A 17,591-nucleotide genomic window follows, 5' to 3' on the forward strand; every position below is an offset into this window, starting at 1 on the left:
TACATAAACATATTGGATAAAATTTGTATGTCTTAAAGAAGGATTGCAGATTGAAAGCCTGGAGGTAAGGGAGTCAGAAACAAGACATGTCAGGTGACCAACACTGGGCAGGAAAGTGGGTCAGCAGATGTTGTAAAGACCATTTGTCTAAAGAAAATAGAGAAGAACTAAAATGGACCAAGACAAACCAGCGTGGACTCTAGCATTGCTGGCTGTGGCCTTCACCAACGACTCTGCTAAAAGGCGTTGTAGTGGAATATCTAGACTGTAGTAATGCCCTTGATGGTGATGATGATAAGTGATATTTATGAGACACATGTCACTGTCTGCTGTTAAGCTAAGGATTTTTACCCAGATCATCTCCTTTAATCGTTGCAATAGTCATATGGGTTAGCACTGTGACTATGCCCATTTGACAGATAAAGAAAGTGAGAACCAAAGTCACACGACTAGCAACAAGTGACAGTGGTATTCAAATTTAGGCAGTCTGACTCCAAGGTAACTTTCTAACTGCCATGTTAGTTGGCTCATGCCACTGTAGCTAGTCCAGAATTTGTTATAAATTTATTTGGTAAACTTTATAAAATTACTTGTAAATATTAAAAAAAATCTTTTATATAAGCATCAGACACATAATACTGTACCACTTCCTCTTTCACTTTGAAACCCCCAAACCAACAAGGAAACATACAGATGGTTCAGAAGTCATAGGTCAGAGTTTCAGCAGTAGAGTGTCACCAGCCCCATCTGGAAACAAGATCTGTGTGTACACATTTTGGGGGTGGATCACTACAAACAAAGCTAGTGGAGGTGATGGAATTCCAGTTGAGCTATTTCAAATCCTAAAAGATGATGCTGTGAAAGTGCTGCACTCAATATGCCAGCAAATTTGGAGAACTCAGCAGTGGCCACAGGACTGGAGAAGGTCAGATTTCATTACAATCCCAAAGAAAGGTAATGCCAAAGAATGCTCAAACTACTGCACAATTGCACTCATCTCACACACTAGTAAAGTAATGCTCAAAATTCTCCAAGCCAGGCTTCAGCAATATGTGAACTGTGAACTTCCAGATGTTCAAGCTGGTTTTAGAAAAGGCAGAGGAACCAGAGATCAAATTGCCAACATCCGCTGGATCATCAAAAAAGCAAGAGAGTTCCAGAAAAAAACATCAATTTCTGCTTTATTGACTATGCCAAAGCCTTTGACTGTGTGGATCACAATGAACTGTGGAAAATTCTGAAAGAGATGGGAATACCAGACCACCTGACCTGCCTCTTGAGAAACCTGTATACAGGTCAGGAAGCAACAGTTAGAACTGGACATGGAACAACTCCAAATAGGAAAAGGAGTACGTAAAGGCTGTATATTGTCACCCTGCTTATTTAACTTATATGCAGAGTACATCATGAGAAATGCTGGGCTGGAAGAAGCACAAGCTGGAATCAAGATTGCTGGGAGAAATACCAATGACCTCTGATACACAGATGACACCACCCTAATGGCAGAAAGTGAAGAGGGACTAAAGAACCTCTTGATGAAAGTGGAAGTGGAGAGTGAAAAAGTTGGCTTAAAGCTCAACATTCAGAAAATGAAGATCATGGCATCTGGTCCCATCACTTCATGGCAAATAGATGGGGAAACAGTGTCAGACTTTATTTTTCTGGGCTCCAAAATCACTGTAGATGGTGATTGCAGCCATGAAATGAAAAGACGCTTGCTCTTTGGAAGGAAAGTTATGACCAATCTAGACAGCATATTAAAAAGCATAGACATTACTTTGTCAACAAAAGGTCTGTCTTGTCAAGGCTATGGTTTTTCCAGTGGCCACGTATGGATGTGAGAGTTGGACTATAAAGAAGGCTGAGCACTGAAGAATTGATGCTTTTGAACTGTGGTGTTGGAGAAGACTCTTGAGAGTCCCTTGGACTGCAAGGAGATCCAACCAGTCCATCCTAAAGGAGATCAGTCCTGGGTGTTCATTGGAAGGACTGATGTTGAAGCTGAAACTCCAATACTTTGACCACCTAATGCAGAGAGCTGACTCATTTGAAAAGACCTTGATGATGGGAAAGATTGAGGGCAGGAGGAGAAGGGGAGGACAGTGTGTGAGACGGTTGGATGGCATCACTGACACAGTGGACATGGGTTTGGGTGGACTCCGGGAGTTGGTGATGGACAGGGAGGCCTGGCGTGCTGCAGTTCATGGGGTCGCAAAGAGTTGGACACCACTGAGCGACTGAACTGAACTGAGTAGCACAGGGAGGAAGTGAACCAGCTATCACTAGGCATGATATTGAGGATGCTCCTTAAAAGGGTCTATAATGTAAAGGTGAGCAAATAAATGTTACAAGAATGAATGAAATTAAAGTGTTTGGTCTTAGTGTACTGAACACCATGATTTGATATAAGTAGTGAAAAAATATGAGTGATCATAGAAATGTGCTTTCATTTATGAACTAAAAGAATTGATTCTCAGCACCAATATTCTCTGAACACTGGTTTTAGAAAAATTACAATACCCAGTTGCCACTAATAAGTAGGAAATCTGCTCCCAGGATATCTGAGGAGGTATATATTGATAGATTGCATATACTTATACTCTCTCCTTAAAAGAAAAGACTTCATGGGTTTTTCGTATTCAAATAGAAAACTCATTTGCCATGAACACATAAATTCATATCAAAGACAAAGGAAAATATGCATGCTAGCTGCATGGGTGAAAGTTGTGATGGAGCTTCAATTTAACTCTGAGCTTTGTGGCAGCCAAGATAAAAAGAGAAATACAGTCAGTTTCACAACTGTCTTAACAGAAAGGAGGAAGAATGTCAATCCCTCAAAGGAGACAAAGTACAAGCACTGAATTCTCAGCGAATTTTCTCACCTAGAATTACATCTAAGAGTTACCTGCCTTGTTCATTTCTTATTCTCCTTGTTACAAAATAATCAGGAGCAGATTTCAAGAACTCATTACCTGCGGTGGTGATCGAAACCGATGGTGTGCCAATAAAGCACAGCTCGGTAAGCTCCTCTCACCGAAGGTGCCAAGGGAAGGCAGCCCTAGTACAGCTTCTCATTTGATCTGAGGTTAGAAATGAGATTATCTATAAAGAAAGGAAACAGGTGTTTGCTAAACATCTGCTGTGTTATATGGATGAAATTTCTTCCTCTCAACATATGTATTATTAATTCTGTTTAATAATGAAGTGAATGTTTCTGCAAGTCAGAAAAGGCATCCCAAGCTCATGCACTGTCTTCAGCTCCACATACAACCTCTTGTTCTCCCACACTCCTATCAAGAAAAACCAATGGGCAATTCATCCCTTAGACACACTCCAGTCAATGCCACTTTTTACAGACAACTCAAGTTAATTCTCTCCAGGGAGGGCCTAGAGCACTGGTGTTGCACATTACCGATTAAGGAGAAATGTCTTTGTTTAAAACCCAAATGATCAGTTAATAGGTTTGAATCATATCTTGAATGTTCAGGAGCCTTCACTGAGTTCACCGCAAAGGAAGTCTACAGTTTCTAGAGCGGTGAGGGTCTCTGTTTAAATGGGCTGGGAAAGGATTGCTATATTCTCCTTCCAGTGATTTGCAGGCTCAGGCACTCCCAGGGGACAAGACGTTCACACTATGACTAAAGCATGATAGAGTTTCAATTTAGCTCTGAGCTTCCTGGCAACCAAGACAAAAAAAAAGACACACAGTCAGTTTCATAACTGTCTTTACAGAAAGGAGGAAACATGTCAGTCTGTCAAATGAGATCAAGGGAGGGCTAAAACATGAGCAGGAATCGGGTGGTGGTTAAGGGAGCCCCGAGGAGACAGGCTTCCACACAGATGAGAAGGGGCAGGAACTGCAGGAGATGTGACTGGGGGTCTAGAGTGTGTCTGTGTCTGCCTGGGGAAGCAGGTGCTGCGAGAGACAAGTGGGCAGGAGTAATCCGTCCGCAGGGAGGAGCTACACAAAGTTATCGAGCTTTTTTCTTCTCTGAAAGAACAGAGACCATGTACAGGAACATCAGTGTGAGAAGGATGGCAAGTCTGGGACTCACTGAAGAACATATGCATCTATATATTAAAGAAAAGGGATGGCAGTGATGGGAGAGAGGTGGCAGGGCCAGAATGCAGATTCCTAGGTGCCCTCCTATGGCTCGCATGCCTGTTCTCATCACAGGACTTGTCTTGATGTCCTGTGATTCATTGTCTGTGCCCCACTAGCCTGTAAGCCTTGCAAAAGCAGAGAGCAGGACTGACTGCCTTTATATTTGTTTGCCAGACATACGGGCATCATTTTTTTGCAAAATGATTTTGATTTTTTAGAACATTTTCCAAAGAAAAATCAAGTTTTCAAGGAGAATAATGGTGATGAGTAAAGTATCAAGAAATGTAAATGTACATCTTCTCTCTTTGTAACTTCTGCATCTCAGTTCCTGTCTGGGGATTATACAAAATTTACATACCACGCTCTTGCTAGAATCCCTCCCACTGGCCTGTGCCCCCACGCTGGTTTTCCCTTCGGTATTTCCCTGAGTCTCTATGAGTGCCCTTTGGTGTCAGTTACTGTGGCCACAGCTGGGGCTTCATAAAAGCTGCTTATACACTCCCTTCTCATATCCAGTTAATCAACAACGGAGCTGCCTCATGAGAGATTACACTTTTTTTCTTTCAAGCTGTCTTGTGTATGGTGGGACCATTATCACCAACTTAGTCTTCTTAATCAGTCACAGGATCTTTCTAACTGCCGTATAATGAGTGTCCTTTTCTCAAAGGACCACGCTCCAGCTGTGAAGGGAAGGGGCAGAGTTTCCCTAGTTCTCCTGTAGGATGCTCTCTGCCAATGCTTTATAAACAGAGAGCCAGAGCCGACAGCTTGACCATGCCTGGAAGGTACTTAACGTCTGCATATACCATGCCTAGGTGTATGTTTAGGCACGTCTCACCCTAGACACATTTTTGGAATTTCATGTATCAAGAGCAACTGAGCTCACCTCTGCCAATCCAAGGGCACTTGGCTCCAATCTAACAAAAATGCAGAAGCCAAGTCAGAATCTAAGTCAGCCTTGCCTAGTGTCTGCCAGGAGGACTTTATCCATAAGTGAGCAGAAAACAAGATTTTGACTTCCCATCATTACTCAAGTTGGTCTTCTCTCTGCTGCTGTTTAGGATGACGTCAGCCCCCATTCCCCAAGTGGTCAGGAGTCTCTCGACCTCAGCAGCAAGAGGCATGAAAATTAATTTGTATCTAAAGGTAAGTCAGTGACTACATAGGAAGAGACATTTTTACTGGAAGAAGGAACAGAGACAGGGGTGGGTCCCGAGAGGAGTACCTTTGTGTCAAGGGCTGAGGAATCAACACTCCTTTGGACTAGGCCTGCGTGTGTGGGGCCCCTTATGCCTCAGGGACCAGGAGCTGCTTGAGGTGTGCAAAGGCAGCCACAGCATATAGTCCCATACATTTGGGCCAGACCCCAGGCTGGTCTGGATGAGCACTTTGGAAGTTTGGCAGTGAATTATAAAGAAAGCCTTCACCAGAGCCGAATGCCACAAACATAGACCAGTCACCACAGGCTACATGATCTTGGTTGTTCCAACCTGGGGAGCTCAACCAGGCTGGCCTGGTCACAGAGGGACCATGTAGCTCCAAGAAAACCCTATATCCCAGGGCTAGAGGCCCAGGAAGTCTGCAGATGGCCATGTATAAGTAAGTCCTGGCTGGTTGCAACCTCTGCAGCTGGAGGAGGGCTTTGCAGCTGGCTCTAAATCACCAGAGAGCCTGTGCCACCTGCCAGACCTCATGTCAACCCGCCTGGCCAAGCACTGGAATTTGTTTTGGGTGGTTCAGTGGTTACGAATCCGCCTGCTAATTCAGGAGCACCAGGAGGCATGGGTTCGATCCCTGGGTGGAAAAGATCCCCTGGGGGAAGAAACGGCAACCTACTCTAATATTCTTGACTGAGAAATCCCACGGACAGAGGGGCTTGAAGGCCCACATTCCATGGGGTTGCAAAGAGTCAGATACAACTGAGCACCCACACATTCTTAATGATGTAGTTATTAATAATATCTGTTCACTATAGAAACTCTGGCAAATACCTATAACGTAGTAATACATATATGTGTGGATATACCTCACCCATAAATCCTTCACCCATAATTAGCTACTATGCTTGACCCTTGAACAACATGAGTTTGAACTTGGCATGTCCAAGTATAGGTGATTTTTTTTTTTTGATAAATATAGTTTCTGTGTTTTCACTTTGCAGATCTTTAAATTAACTAAATGTAGCAAAAAATTTGTGTCCAATTGGAGATTCTTTTCCTGTTTCAATATCCTGCCTCCTTGGGTGAGTCATTTATCAATTCCTTTGTTCTGGAGGCAGAGATAACAGTACCCAGATTTCTGACTGCCCAGAATGGGGAGGGAGGGCCCTGTGCCCCTAACCCCCACCTTGTTCAAGGGTCAACTGTATAAACAAATTGTATACCTCCTTCCAGATTTTCAAGGGTTTATTTACACCTCTCTTTCTTTGTTCATTTTATACACATTAATAAAATGCCATCTTGCGTGCCTACCGATTAAGATTAGTTAGATACCTTTGTTGTTGCTGAGTCGCTAAGTATGTCTGACTCCATACCGGCTCCTCTGTCCATGGGATCACCCAGGCAGGAATAGTGGAAGGGGTTGCCATTTCCTACTCCAGGGATTCTTCTCACCCAGGGATCTAGCTCACATCTCCTGCACTGGCAGGCAGGATCTTTACCAGTGAGCCATCTAGGTACCTTTGGAGTTTCCAGATGCATTTCCTGCTCTTTTCCCTCCGGAAGTAACAACCACCCAGAGCTTTATGTTAATTGGTTTCTCTGTTTCCCTTATAGTTTTGCCATATACATACATAGATGTACATAATTTTTAAGTTTCTTATAAATGAATCCCCATTCTGATTTTGTGACTTCCTTTTTCTGTCTAATATTGAGTTTTTGCCATTCAGTCTCATTGAAATACATCACAATTAGTTTTTTGCTCTTGGATAGTATTACATTTTATAAATTTATTATAAATTTATTTTCATTTTATAAAGATACCAAAGTTTATTTTTCTTTTCTTTTATTGATGGGCCTTTGGTTGTTTCCTGTCCCTTGTTATTTCAAGAAATACCACTGTGGAAGAGCTATACCTCTCTTCTTGTTCATACACACAATATTTTCTCCAGGGGGCACTCTCCAGAGGGAAATGACTACTTCATAGAGTTTGTATATCATCAGTTTCACTAAGTAAGTAAGTAAAAAGTAAGTAAAGTCACTCAGTCGTGTCCGACTCTTTGTGACCCCATGGACTGCAGCCCACCAGGTTCCTCAGTCTATGGGATTCTCCAGACAAGAATACTGGGGTGGGTTGCCATTTCCTTCTCCAAGGGATCTTCCCAACCCAGGGACTGAACCCGGGTCTCCCACATTGGAGGCAGACGCTTTAACCTCTGAGCCACCAGGGATGTCAAATTGTTTTTGAAAGTTGTTATTAGTGTCTGAGAGTTCCTATTGCTCCACGTCCTCAACAATACTTGGTATTGTCAGACTTTTTAATTTTAACCATTTTGGTGGGTGAGATTAGGTATATCACTGTACTTTTAATTTACATTTCCTAATTACTGTGATTAACCATATTTCTATGTATTTATTGGAATCATTATTCCTATTCTGGAAAATGCCTATTCATGTTGTTTGTTCATTTTTTAAAGCATTTTTATGGATTCTTGGACTTATTTATATATTCAGTTCTCTCTGTCAATCTATCTATCTATGCATCTATCTATCTAAAACTATACTTCCAAATCTAACTTCTTTAAACAAGAATGATAACTTACACTGGAAATTGATCTAGATCCAGGGCCTTAAGTAACAAATATTTTCATTCTCCTTATGCTAATTTTATAAAGGACAAAACTAGATCCCATATCAGAAAAATAATGATTTATCAAGTGGGGAAAAAACCCTCCTCTACTGTCATTATTCACTTTACTACTTGGGAGAGTGAAACAATGAATTTTTGTTTCTGAATAAGTTTTTCTCAACATTAAATTTCAGCAAGAAAAAAAAGTTGAGTGGACTTTCCTCTCAGTCCAGTGGTTAAGATTCTCCACTGAAGGGGCTTCAGTTTTGATCCTTAGGTGAAGGAACTAAGATCCCACATACTACCACAGTCAAAAGATAAATAAAAATAGTTTTGTTTTAAAAGTATAGCTCATTCACTTTGGTGTACAATAGAAGCTAACACAGCATTGTAAAGCAACTATATTCCAATAAAAATTTTAAAACTATATGTCCACACACAAAAGAAAGTTGAAAATAGTAGCCCTCCATAGTCACTTCTTTTAAAAAATGTATCTCAGAGTCATATGCTCTCTAGGGCCCATTCTCCCCTAGTTCGGCTTAGGGTACCTGAGAAAAAAGTAAGATGTGCCTGCAACTGGATGGATACAGTGTAGTCCTGAAATTCACCCAGCCGTCTTTAACTAAGCACTTTCCAGCCGCAGGGCAGAAGGGGCTTTCCCTCGATGGTCAATACCTTCTCAATAGAGCACCTACATTCCATCCATTGGGTGTGCCAGACCCTTGGACAGAGTGCAAGAAAGGACACTGCATTCTAAAACCACCCTTCAGGGCTTACAATTCTGTTAGAAAGACAGATAAGTGATAGAACATATTTGCAAAGAATAAGACAAAACACTGCAAGAAAGCAACGGAAAGCTGTCTCAATTTTAAGTGTTGGACTAAAACCAAAGATGACAAAGGATCAAAGGAAGAAATGTGTGCTCTTGGCTCCGTCTCAAGTCAAGTCATTGGCTCAGCATTTCCCTTACCTCAAACCCCTGTTCGCTCCCAAGACCAATAGATCAGATTCAGGGTGGCCTGGGTCAGGTTCTCCCGTACATCCAGACCCATGGTGTGGTCTTTCATCCACCTCCCATTCACTGGGGTCTCCTCAGTCTCTGAGATGGAAGTACAGAGTTGCCCCTCACATTGGAAATTTTCACTTTCATTCAAGCCTCAGCTCAGCACTCTCAAGATAAGATTTAGGGGAACTGGAAGTGCCACTCAGCAAAAAGATACTGGGCCCTTTCCTGGGCCACATCAGTGTCTTGCTGTTTCCCTAAACAAGTGCTGAACCTGGTATCCTTCTAGGGTACTGTCCATCCCCGAGGTTATAACTTACTAAGAGCCTCTTGAAAGTGCCTTGACAATGAATCATGAGGTGGTAGTTGAATTCCATATCCAAGTGGCCTGATAACCACACCTTCTTGATGATAATCTGCTTCAGCGATTTTCAACTAGGAGAGCTGTCTCTTCCCAAGACATCTAGTAATGTCTGGAGATATGTGCGGTCGTCACACTAGTGGTGGTAGGGGAGTGCTACCACCATCTACTGGATAGAGGCCGAGGATGCTACTAACATCCTAGAATGCAGGGGTCCCCAAACCCCAGGCCGTGGACCAGTACTGGTCATCATGCTGGACAGCATACCAGTCCCCAACCCCCAGGCTTAACCAGTCAGTTAAGAACCCAGTCACACAGCAGGAGGTGAGCGAGTGAGTGAAGCTTCATCTGTGTTTATAGTCACTCCCCACTGCTCACATTACTGCATTATCACAGTGTAATAATAATAGAAATAAAGGGGACAATAAATATAACCCACTTGAGCCATCCCAAAGCCATCCCCAACTCAGCCCATGGAAAAACTCTCTCCCATGTAACCAGACCCTGGTGCCAAAATCTTGAGGACCATTGCTATAATGCAGAGGATAACCCCCATCACAACAATCAACCAGCCCCAAAATTTGTAGTGTTCAGCTTGAGAAACTGATCTACTCCTGACTAGCCCAGGCTGGAGAAACTACAGGTCGCTGACACCCAGACATGACTCTCAGCTCATGTCTTAATAGATATGAGCTTCTTTGGTTATTCTTAAGCCAGTTCCTACAGTCACACCTGGACCCAGGATGCTGGAGAGGGAACCGGAGGTCCTGTGGCTGAGTCAGTGACTCTCCTCCCTCGGAGGGCTCAGTTTGTGATTTGGATTCTCACCAATGTGATATTCATGAAAAGTATTCTGGCTGCAGTCCAATCCTTGGGGTGACAAACTTGTAAATGGCATAGATAATGACAAGGGCTCCTCTACATTTCATCTTGTGATTATGATTTTTTTCGTTATTACTGTTGTTTAGTTGCTAAGTCATTTCCAACTTTTTTGCAACCCCATGGACTATAACCCACCAGGTTCCTCTGTCCATGGGATTTCCCAGGCAAGGATACTGGAGTGGGTTGCCATTTTCTGCTCCAGGTGATCTTCCTGACCCAAGGATTGAACCCTCATCTCTTGTTTGGCAGGTGGATTCTTTACCACTGATCCACCAGGGAAGCCTGATATTTTCATTAAATAGTACTAAACAATATCATCTGCTTATACTCAATCATTCATCCAGTCGACAAATATTTGCTGTGTGCCCACTGGGACCAAGCACCATGCTGTATAAGATGAATGGCAATTTCCCAAGTCCACTGACTTACACCACAGCCTCTACAGCAGGATTTTTTGATGAGGTGAGATGGAGGGCTGGGGGCTTATTAAATTGCAGATGCTTGGGTATCCCTTCAAAGATTCTGATTTTATAAGTCAGGATGATGCTCAGGAATCTGTATTTTTACCTAACACTTGTGGTGACTTCTGACACAGGCTAACTATGGGACCATGGTTTAAAAAACATTGGTTGATATCACATGAAATCTATGCAGCCTAATCCCAAGTCTGAGAGTATGTAGACCTGCACTCTAATGTGGTAATGTCCTATATGCTGAAAAAACCCCTTAATTATTTAATCAATTAATCATTTAACCATTAATTGTCTCATTTCCCATTTTTTAAACAGAAGGAGAATAAGACTGAAACACAGATGAGGAGAGGGTAGAATGACCCCACACAAATAAAAGCAAGACACTTTCAAAGGAACAGAACTATAGAAATTTTACTTCTAAAAGCAAATTTTTATGACATACAATAGCATGAGCATTAGCCAAGTACCTTGCTATCAACAGTAGTTAGGAGAAAAATCTCTGATTATATAAAATCTCTCCTTATTCTCTGAACCAACCTGCAATAGTTCCCAGCTTGATTAGAGACCACTAATCCTCTCTGGTTACAGAGATAAATGGCTTCTCTGATTACTCTCAGTTTTTTTTCAAATCTTTTCTTAGACCTGTAACATTAACACTCAGATATGTGACTTTTTGCAACAAACCCTTTGTTTTAGTAGCACATTAACCATCATTAGAAGTTTAAGTTAGACCTGTTTCAAACTGAACATTTCTAAGTCATTAGAAACACCTTAACACTTGTCTATGTCTAGTATCAAGGACGTCATCTCACTATACATGTATAGGGGTAAAACACAGGGAATCATTTCCAACCCAATTGCTCTATGGTAAATTACTGTGATCAATTTAATTGTAGAACAAACCCATATAAAGAAACTGATGATAACAATTGTGGAACAGATTAAAATCAAAGGATCACATGGTGGACCTAGAGATAATCATACTAAGTAAAGTAAGCCAAAGGAAGACAGATATCATATGATATCGGTTATATGTGGAATCTAAAAAAAATGATATAAATGTATACTCAATACCTTATCATAACCTATAGTGGAAGATGATATAAAAAAATACACACATACACACATACACACCCCCAAATCATTTTGCTGTATACTTGAAACTAACACAACATTATAAATCACCTGTATTTCAATAACAATTTATTTTAAAAAATCAATATATCACCAATATTGTTAATGAGAAGAGGCCAGAATTAAAGGCCAGAGTATCTCAGAAAGCATACCAGAGTCCCTTACTTTAATTTATCTAGAATGCATCTATTTCAACTCATCTAGATTTCCCTTCCATTCTGTCCTTTTTAATTAAAAGTGTCTTTACCTTCAAATGCCTGTATGTTCCTGTTTTGTCCACACTGTTTACTTTTTACTACAAGTAACACCATTTCAGCCCAAGTCCACAAAGGTCTGGCGACCCAGTGGGCTCACAAAACAGAACAGATCAAGCACTTCCAAGACTCTGTCAAAATCCACCCATACATGGATGTGTCCAAACAGGAGGGAAATTATCCTTCCAAGATAAACAGAGAAAAACTCACCATGTTTTGTGAGATCGGTAGCCTTAGTCCACGCCAAGTACCCCAGATCCCACATGCCAAGAAGCTCCATTCCCACCACCTCCAAACAAACCAAAAAAAAAAAAAAAAGAAGCCTTCCCCTGGTGCTTGGGGACTTTGAGCCAATATATCAATCTGAATGCAAATTTCACCCCACACCCAGCTTTGCCCAGAGATCCATTTTTAAGCAGACTATGCTCCCTGCAGACCAACATGCAAATGGTGGGAACTCAAGTGTAAGAACCACAAAAGCAGCAAAAAGACATTGACCATACCTATTTTGCCAGCCTCCCCTCGCAGGTTGAAATCCCAGTTTCTTGGCAACTTCAGGGACATTTTGCTTCTGGTCTGGGTGAGTCGCTGCTGAAGCGGGGAGTCTGCCACAATTCGCGCCCTTCTTGGCTTTTTGGTCTTCTTGCCTCTCGAGCTTGTGTGTGTGTGTGTGTGTGTATGTGTGTGTGTGTTTTCCCCTTTACGATTGCTTCACAAGCAATCTTGGGTTTGAGGTTGATCTGCCCAAGTATCTTCTCCTTTCTCAGATGAAAGGTCCATCCATCTGTCACGGGGGGTGGCACCCAAGCCCTCCCACGGTCCCTCGGGGGGCTGGTGTCTTGTAAAGTGTACACCCTGCTTCTCTTGCTTTCAGTATTACCAGAAATATCCCAGTTGACACTTCGCTCTGCGTCATGGGAAGCAAAGCTCCTGTTCAAAAGAATCTCAGGCCTCACTGAGGCGAGGTCGTGATAAACAACGGCTGCCTCTTGGCTTTTTTTTTTTTTTTTAACTGTCTGCTTCCTTGCATTTGAGGAAGTGGGTGGCTGTTCAGTGTAGATGATACATTGAGCTCTGAAGCTCTTTCTTCAGAGAATAGGTTTTAGAAGTGCTTATATAAGTAGAGTAAGTGCTGTTGGGCTATAAACCTTATAGGTTTGATTAAAATTCAAAGACTCTGGCCATATACCTCTAAGCCTCCTTTCTCACTGAACAGACTGCACTTCCAAAAACGATCAGTAAGACAATCAGCACTCCCCCAAAGGCACCCTCTTTGAGTTCTTCCTGCTATAAGGCCCACATAGTAAATTCTCCACCTGCTCTGGGTAAAGGTGCCAAGTGATCTCAACCTGCTGTCAGGAGGATTCTGATGTATTTAAGTCAACGTTAGCTAAGTAGACCCACTTAGGTGTTACAACGGTTCTTTGACCTTGTGTACAGGCTCTGGGTTTGGGAATCAGACTGATAAGGGTTCAAAACTCAGTTTTTCCACTTTTTAGCGCTATAGCTTTTAATAAGCAACTGAATCTCTCTGGGCCTCAGTATCCTTAGCAGTAAAATGGGTTGATAATAACCATGACTGCACAGAGCTGTGAAGGCACCTAGTACACACAGTGGGTGCATCACAAACGTATTTCAATCCTTATTCCATTTAGTTCGGTTCCATAACACGCTTTCAGATGTTCAACTGCGCTGGACTAACTTAATGATTAAGTACTTGGGCCCAGAGCCCGACTGCTTGTGTTTGAATCCTGGCCCAACCACTTCCTAGCTGTATGCGTTTGGACAAGTTTCTTGACTACTCTGTACTTCAATAGTCTTACCTGTAAACGAGGTGAACAATAGGACCTACTTCACAGGGCTGTCATGAGGCTTAATAAGGATAGTAGGTAATAAGACTAATGAGGCCATAAGGTAATGGGGCTAATAAAGCAATAGGTAAGAAGGCTCACAAGAGTTGCTACTGGCCAGCATACTAGCTGCAAACCTTTGGTTCATTCCTTCTTCCACTCTCCTAGAAGACTCTGCCGTACTTTCTTCTCTGCCTCCCACGTGCTCACTCGGTTGGTGACCTGGCTTCCTGTTTCACTGAGAAAGTTGATGCAATGGAGGAGAATGCCTGTAAGCTCCCACCACTGTAGGCCCCACCTCCACGCAGGACGGCTCACACGCTCAATCTTCTCCTGGCTACAAAGGATGAGTTGTGTCACCACTCTTCCATGTTTGCCGCATCATCAATTTCTTCTCTCTTGGATCGTTCCTACCAGCATTCAAACTTATTCTTTTTCATCCTATAGGTTTTTTTTTTTAATTTTTTTAATTTTTAAATTTTAAAATCTTTAATTCTTACATACGTTCCCAAACATGAACCCCCCTCCCACCTCCCTCCCCATAACATCTCTCTGGGTCATCCCCATGTACCAGCCCCAAGCATGCTGTATCCTGTGTCAGACGTAGACTGGCGATTCGATTCTTTATCCTATAGTTTTAAAAAAATCTCTCTTGATGCTTCTTCCCCCTTTGGTTATGGCCCTATTTCTCTCCTTCATTTCTGAGCAAAGTTTACGTAAGAATTGTGTGTATTTGCAAATATCTGTCATTATTCTCTTCTGAATCTCTTTTGTTGATCTTTTGATCCCATGACTCCCCCAAATATATTCTTATCAAGGACATTGATGACATCACTGTCACTGAACCCACTGGTCAGTTCCACCTGTCATTTCACTTTGGACACACTTGATTAATTTCTCCAGCTCCAGGCCCACTCTCCACTTGGCCCCTAGGACTCCTTGCTGGCATGGTTGTTTGCCTGTCTTTCTGTCCTATCTCCATAGCCTTGCTGACTCCATCTCATCTCTCTGAATTCTAAACATTGCAAGAAACCAGGACGCACTCAGTGAATTTTTTTCTGTCTATACCCACACCTCAGTGAGCTCATTTCAAGGCTTGCATGCTATGCATCTGCTGACCCCTCCAGTGTAGATTTCCAGCCCAAATTGCTCCCTGAACCCCCCAGTCATACACATCTCTGCTCATATAATGAATAACCATCTCAAACAAAACTGTTCCAAAATGTATGTTTGGGGAATCAGGCTGAAGGAGCAAGGGTGAGCTGAGGCATATCCTTCTTGTGAGTGAAAAGACCGTAAGAGGGAAGAACCACAGGAGCACATTTAAAGCTTCTGTTCTTATCATATCTCCTCACATTCCAGTGGCCAACACATATTACATGACCACGTCCAAAGTCAGTAAGATGGGAAATACTCACAGCCCTGATGGGGAGGGGGAAGAAGGGAGGAGAGACTAAAAGAAACTGATCAATACTCCAATCTATCCCACCAACCTGGCTCATTCAGCCACCTTCCACCTTCCAACCACCCCAGGGGTGCTGGATTCCTCTGAACATGACTCAGCCAACTGCACATTTCACAGCCTCCACTCTGCATGACTGCCTGCCCAACCCAAACAACATTCTTTTTCTGTCCTCACTTGCAGGGGGCATGGGGAGGGGGCACAGGCAGATAGCCATCCTGAGCTCAGCCCAGCAGCATCTCGACAGGGAACTTGATATCACCCAAAGTTTTAGTCCTGAGACCTTAAACTCAAGGACTCTGAAAATATCTTAAAGGTAGCATGTAGAAACATGCAGAGAACTTCCCTTACTCTTCAGGGTACGTTCCTATAAGTCTTGGAAAAACTCGTGACTGATGGGGAAGTTGCTTGTGAATACTTAGAAAGGCAGCCAGCAGAAAAGCACCCCGGAAAGGCCCAGCACAACTGCCTGGCCTCCAGAAGCCTGCTCTGGGGCCTTCCGCTGCCAGGGTAGAGGACATCACCACTGCAGTGGTGCTCCCTGATTCCTGGGCTCCAGAAAATGAAGAACTAGATGTCTTGTCTGGTTCCAAAGATTGAATCAGCATCTGCAACAGCAAAAGGAAAAGCAAACATTCATTCATGTATTTGCTTATTGAACGCTAACCAGCTATTGAGAACTTAATTTACATATGAATTAATATACAGTATTTGTCTTTCTCTTTCTGACGTATTTCACTCTAAATAATAGGCTCCAGTTTCATCCATCTCATTAGACCTGGTTCAAATGCATTCCTTTTTATACCTGAGTAATATTCCATTATGCATATATATCCATTCATCTGCTGATAGACATCCAGGTTTTGGTTCATTTTTAAAATCTTTATTGAATTTGCTACAATATTGCTTCTGTTTATGTTTGGTTTTGGGGGTATGCTGCTGCTGCTGCTGACCAGGGATCAAACTCGCACCCCTGCACTGGAAGGTGAAGTCTTAACCACTGGACCATCAGGGAAGTCCCAGGACTTAATTTTTTACTGGATATTGGAGGAATGTTCATGTTCAGAATGTTAAACAAGCCATTCTTGTTTCATATTCAACTTACAGTCTGTTGAGAGAGAACAATTAGGTAAACAATTAAATATGACACAAGAAGGGGTATGTTGAATTGAAAGTTTGGGAAGCATGAGACTTTACCTTGGAGGGGCCTAAGTGGGCCTTAGGGAGTTAGGGAAGGCTTCCTGGAGGAAGTGTCTTTTAAGGCTTCATGAATAAGTTAGGGAAGCAAAAGGGTTTAAATATTTTCTAGATGAAACAAATAGCATGCAAGAGGCACAGAAGCAAGAAAGAACTCATCAGGTTGCTCCTAAAAAGGATAAAAGAAGAGGGATGGAGGAGAGGTGAAGCTGGGGAGAGAGACCAGGGCTGGATCAGGGCTGGATCCCTGGAAAGAGGTTTGACTTTACACTGGAGGAAATAGAAGCCACTGGGGAGCTTTTTATTGGGATAAGGATGGGGAGGCTGGGACAGACATCCAAGGGAGAGTGACAGTGAAGGACGGCAGGAGGGAAAACAAGGTAAGAGCCAGCCAGGTGGTAAGATTGATGGCACCCGACGAGTTCCTATGGGAGAAAAAAGATGCCCATGTCCTGACCCCTGTCCCTGCAGAGATGGAGGCTCCAGTCACAGAGATGAGGGGTGGACAGAAAGAGTGAGGGTTGCTAATGAGGAAGGCAAGATACCCCAGGGAGAAGACGGTGGGCTCTGTCAGTCCGGGGCAGGTTGGAGCTACTAGGTGCTAAGAGCAGATGTTCCGCTGGTGTGAGAGTCCAGAGCTCACATTCATTGGTTCCCCGCTTCACTCCATAAACATTCATCCAGGACTGTGCTGGATGAATGCTGAGTAAACAGGATGATTAACAACCTAGCTAATCCTCAAATGACTCAGGAGAGAGAAGAGTAAACATCATGGCAATGTCACTGGAGGCATAAAAATAGTGCACACACAGGGTAGGGTGAGAGCCGGAAATGTGAGCTCTGCTTGGGTGGCCAGGGTGGCTTCCCAGGAGAGGTGACCCAGGAGAGACCAGCAGACAAGGAGAGCAGGGTCGGGGCGCGGGAGGAAGATGTTCTGGCTGATGAAAGAGCAGAGAGCTGCTACAACAGGAAACCCATTTAGGGAAGTACCCGGAGCGGTATATGGCTGCAGGGTAAGGCTGGAGGAAGGAAAAAAGGGCCAAAGGGGCAGGGCCTCAGGCACTGGCTGAGGGGTTGGACTCTA

At 43.0% G+C, this 17,591-nt stretch overlaps 1 protein-coding gene across 12 annotated transcripts in view; it reads right to left on the reverse strand.

Annotated features, from left to right (window-relative positions):
* The window catches only part of ARHGAP25 (Rho GTPase activating protein 25), a 93,317-nt gene extending 80,362 nt beyond the window's left edge, over window positions 1-12,955 (reverse strand). For 7 of the 12 annotated variants that reach the window (XM_060412028.1, XM_060412027.1, XM_060412026.1 and 4 more), the window contains exon 1: window positions 12,502-12,955. Coding sequence is in view for 8 of the 12 variants with exons in the window: in XM_060412026.1 (XP_060268009.1) it covers window positions 12,502-12,562 (61 nt within the window). In the remaining 4 variants the exon portion in view is untranslated. Of the gene's footprint in view, window positions 1-12,208; window positions 12,392-12,501 lie in introns of those variants that run through there. The other 5 variants (XM_042245959.1, XM_042245958.1, XM_042245957.1 and 2 more) reach the window with 1 other exon arrangement.
* Window positions 12,956-17,591: the final 4,636 nt, after the last annotated feature.

Source organism: Ovis aries, chromosome 3 (assembly GCF_016772045.2).
Source record: "Ovis aries strain OAR_USU_Benz2616 breed Rambouillet chromosome 3, ARS-UI_Ramb_v3.0, whole genome shotgun sequence".
In the NCBI taxonomy this organism is placed as follows: domain Eukaryota; kingdom Metazoa; phylum Chordata; class Mammalia; order Artiodactyla; family Bovidae; genus Ovis; species Ovis aries.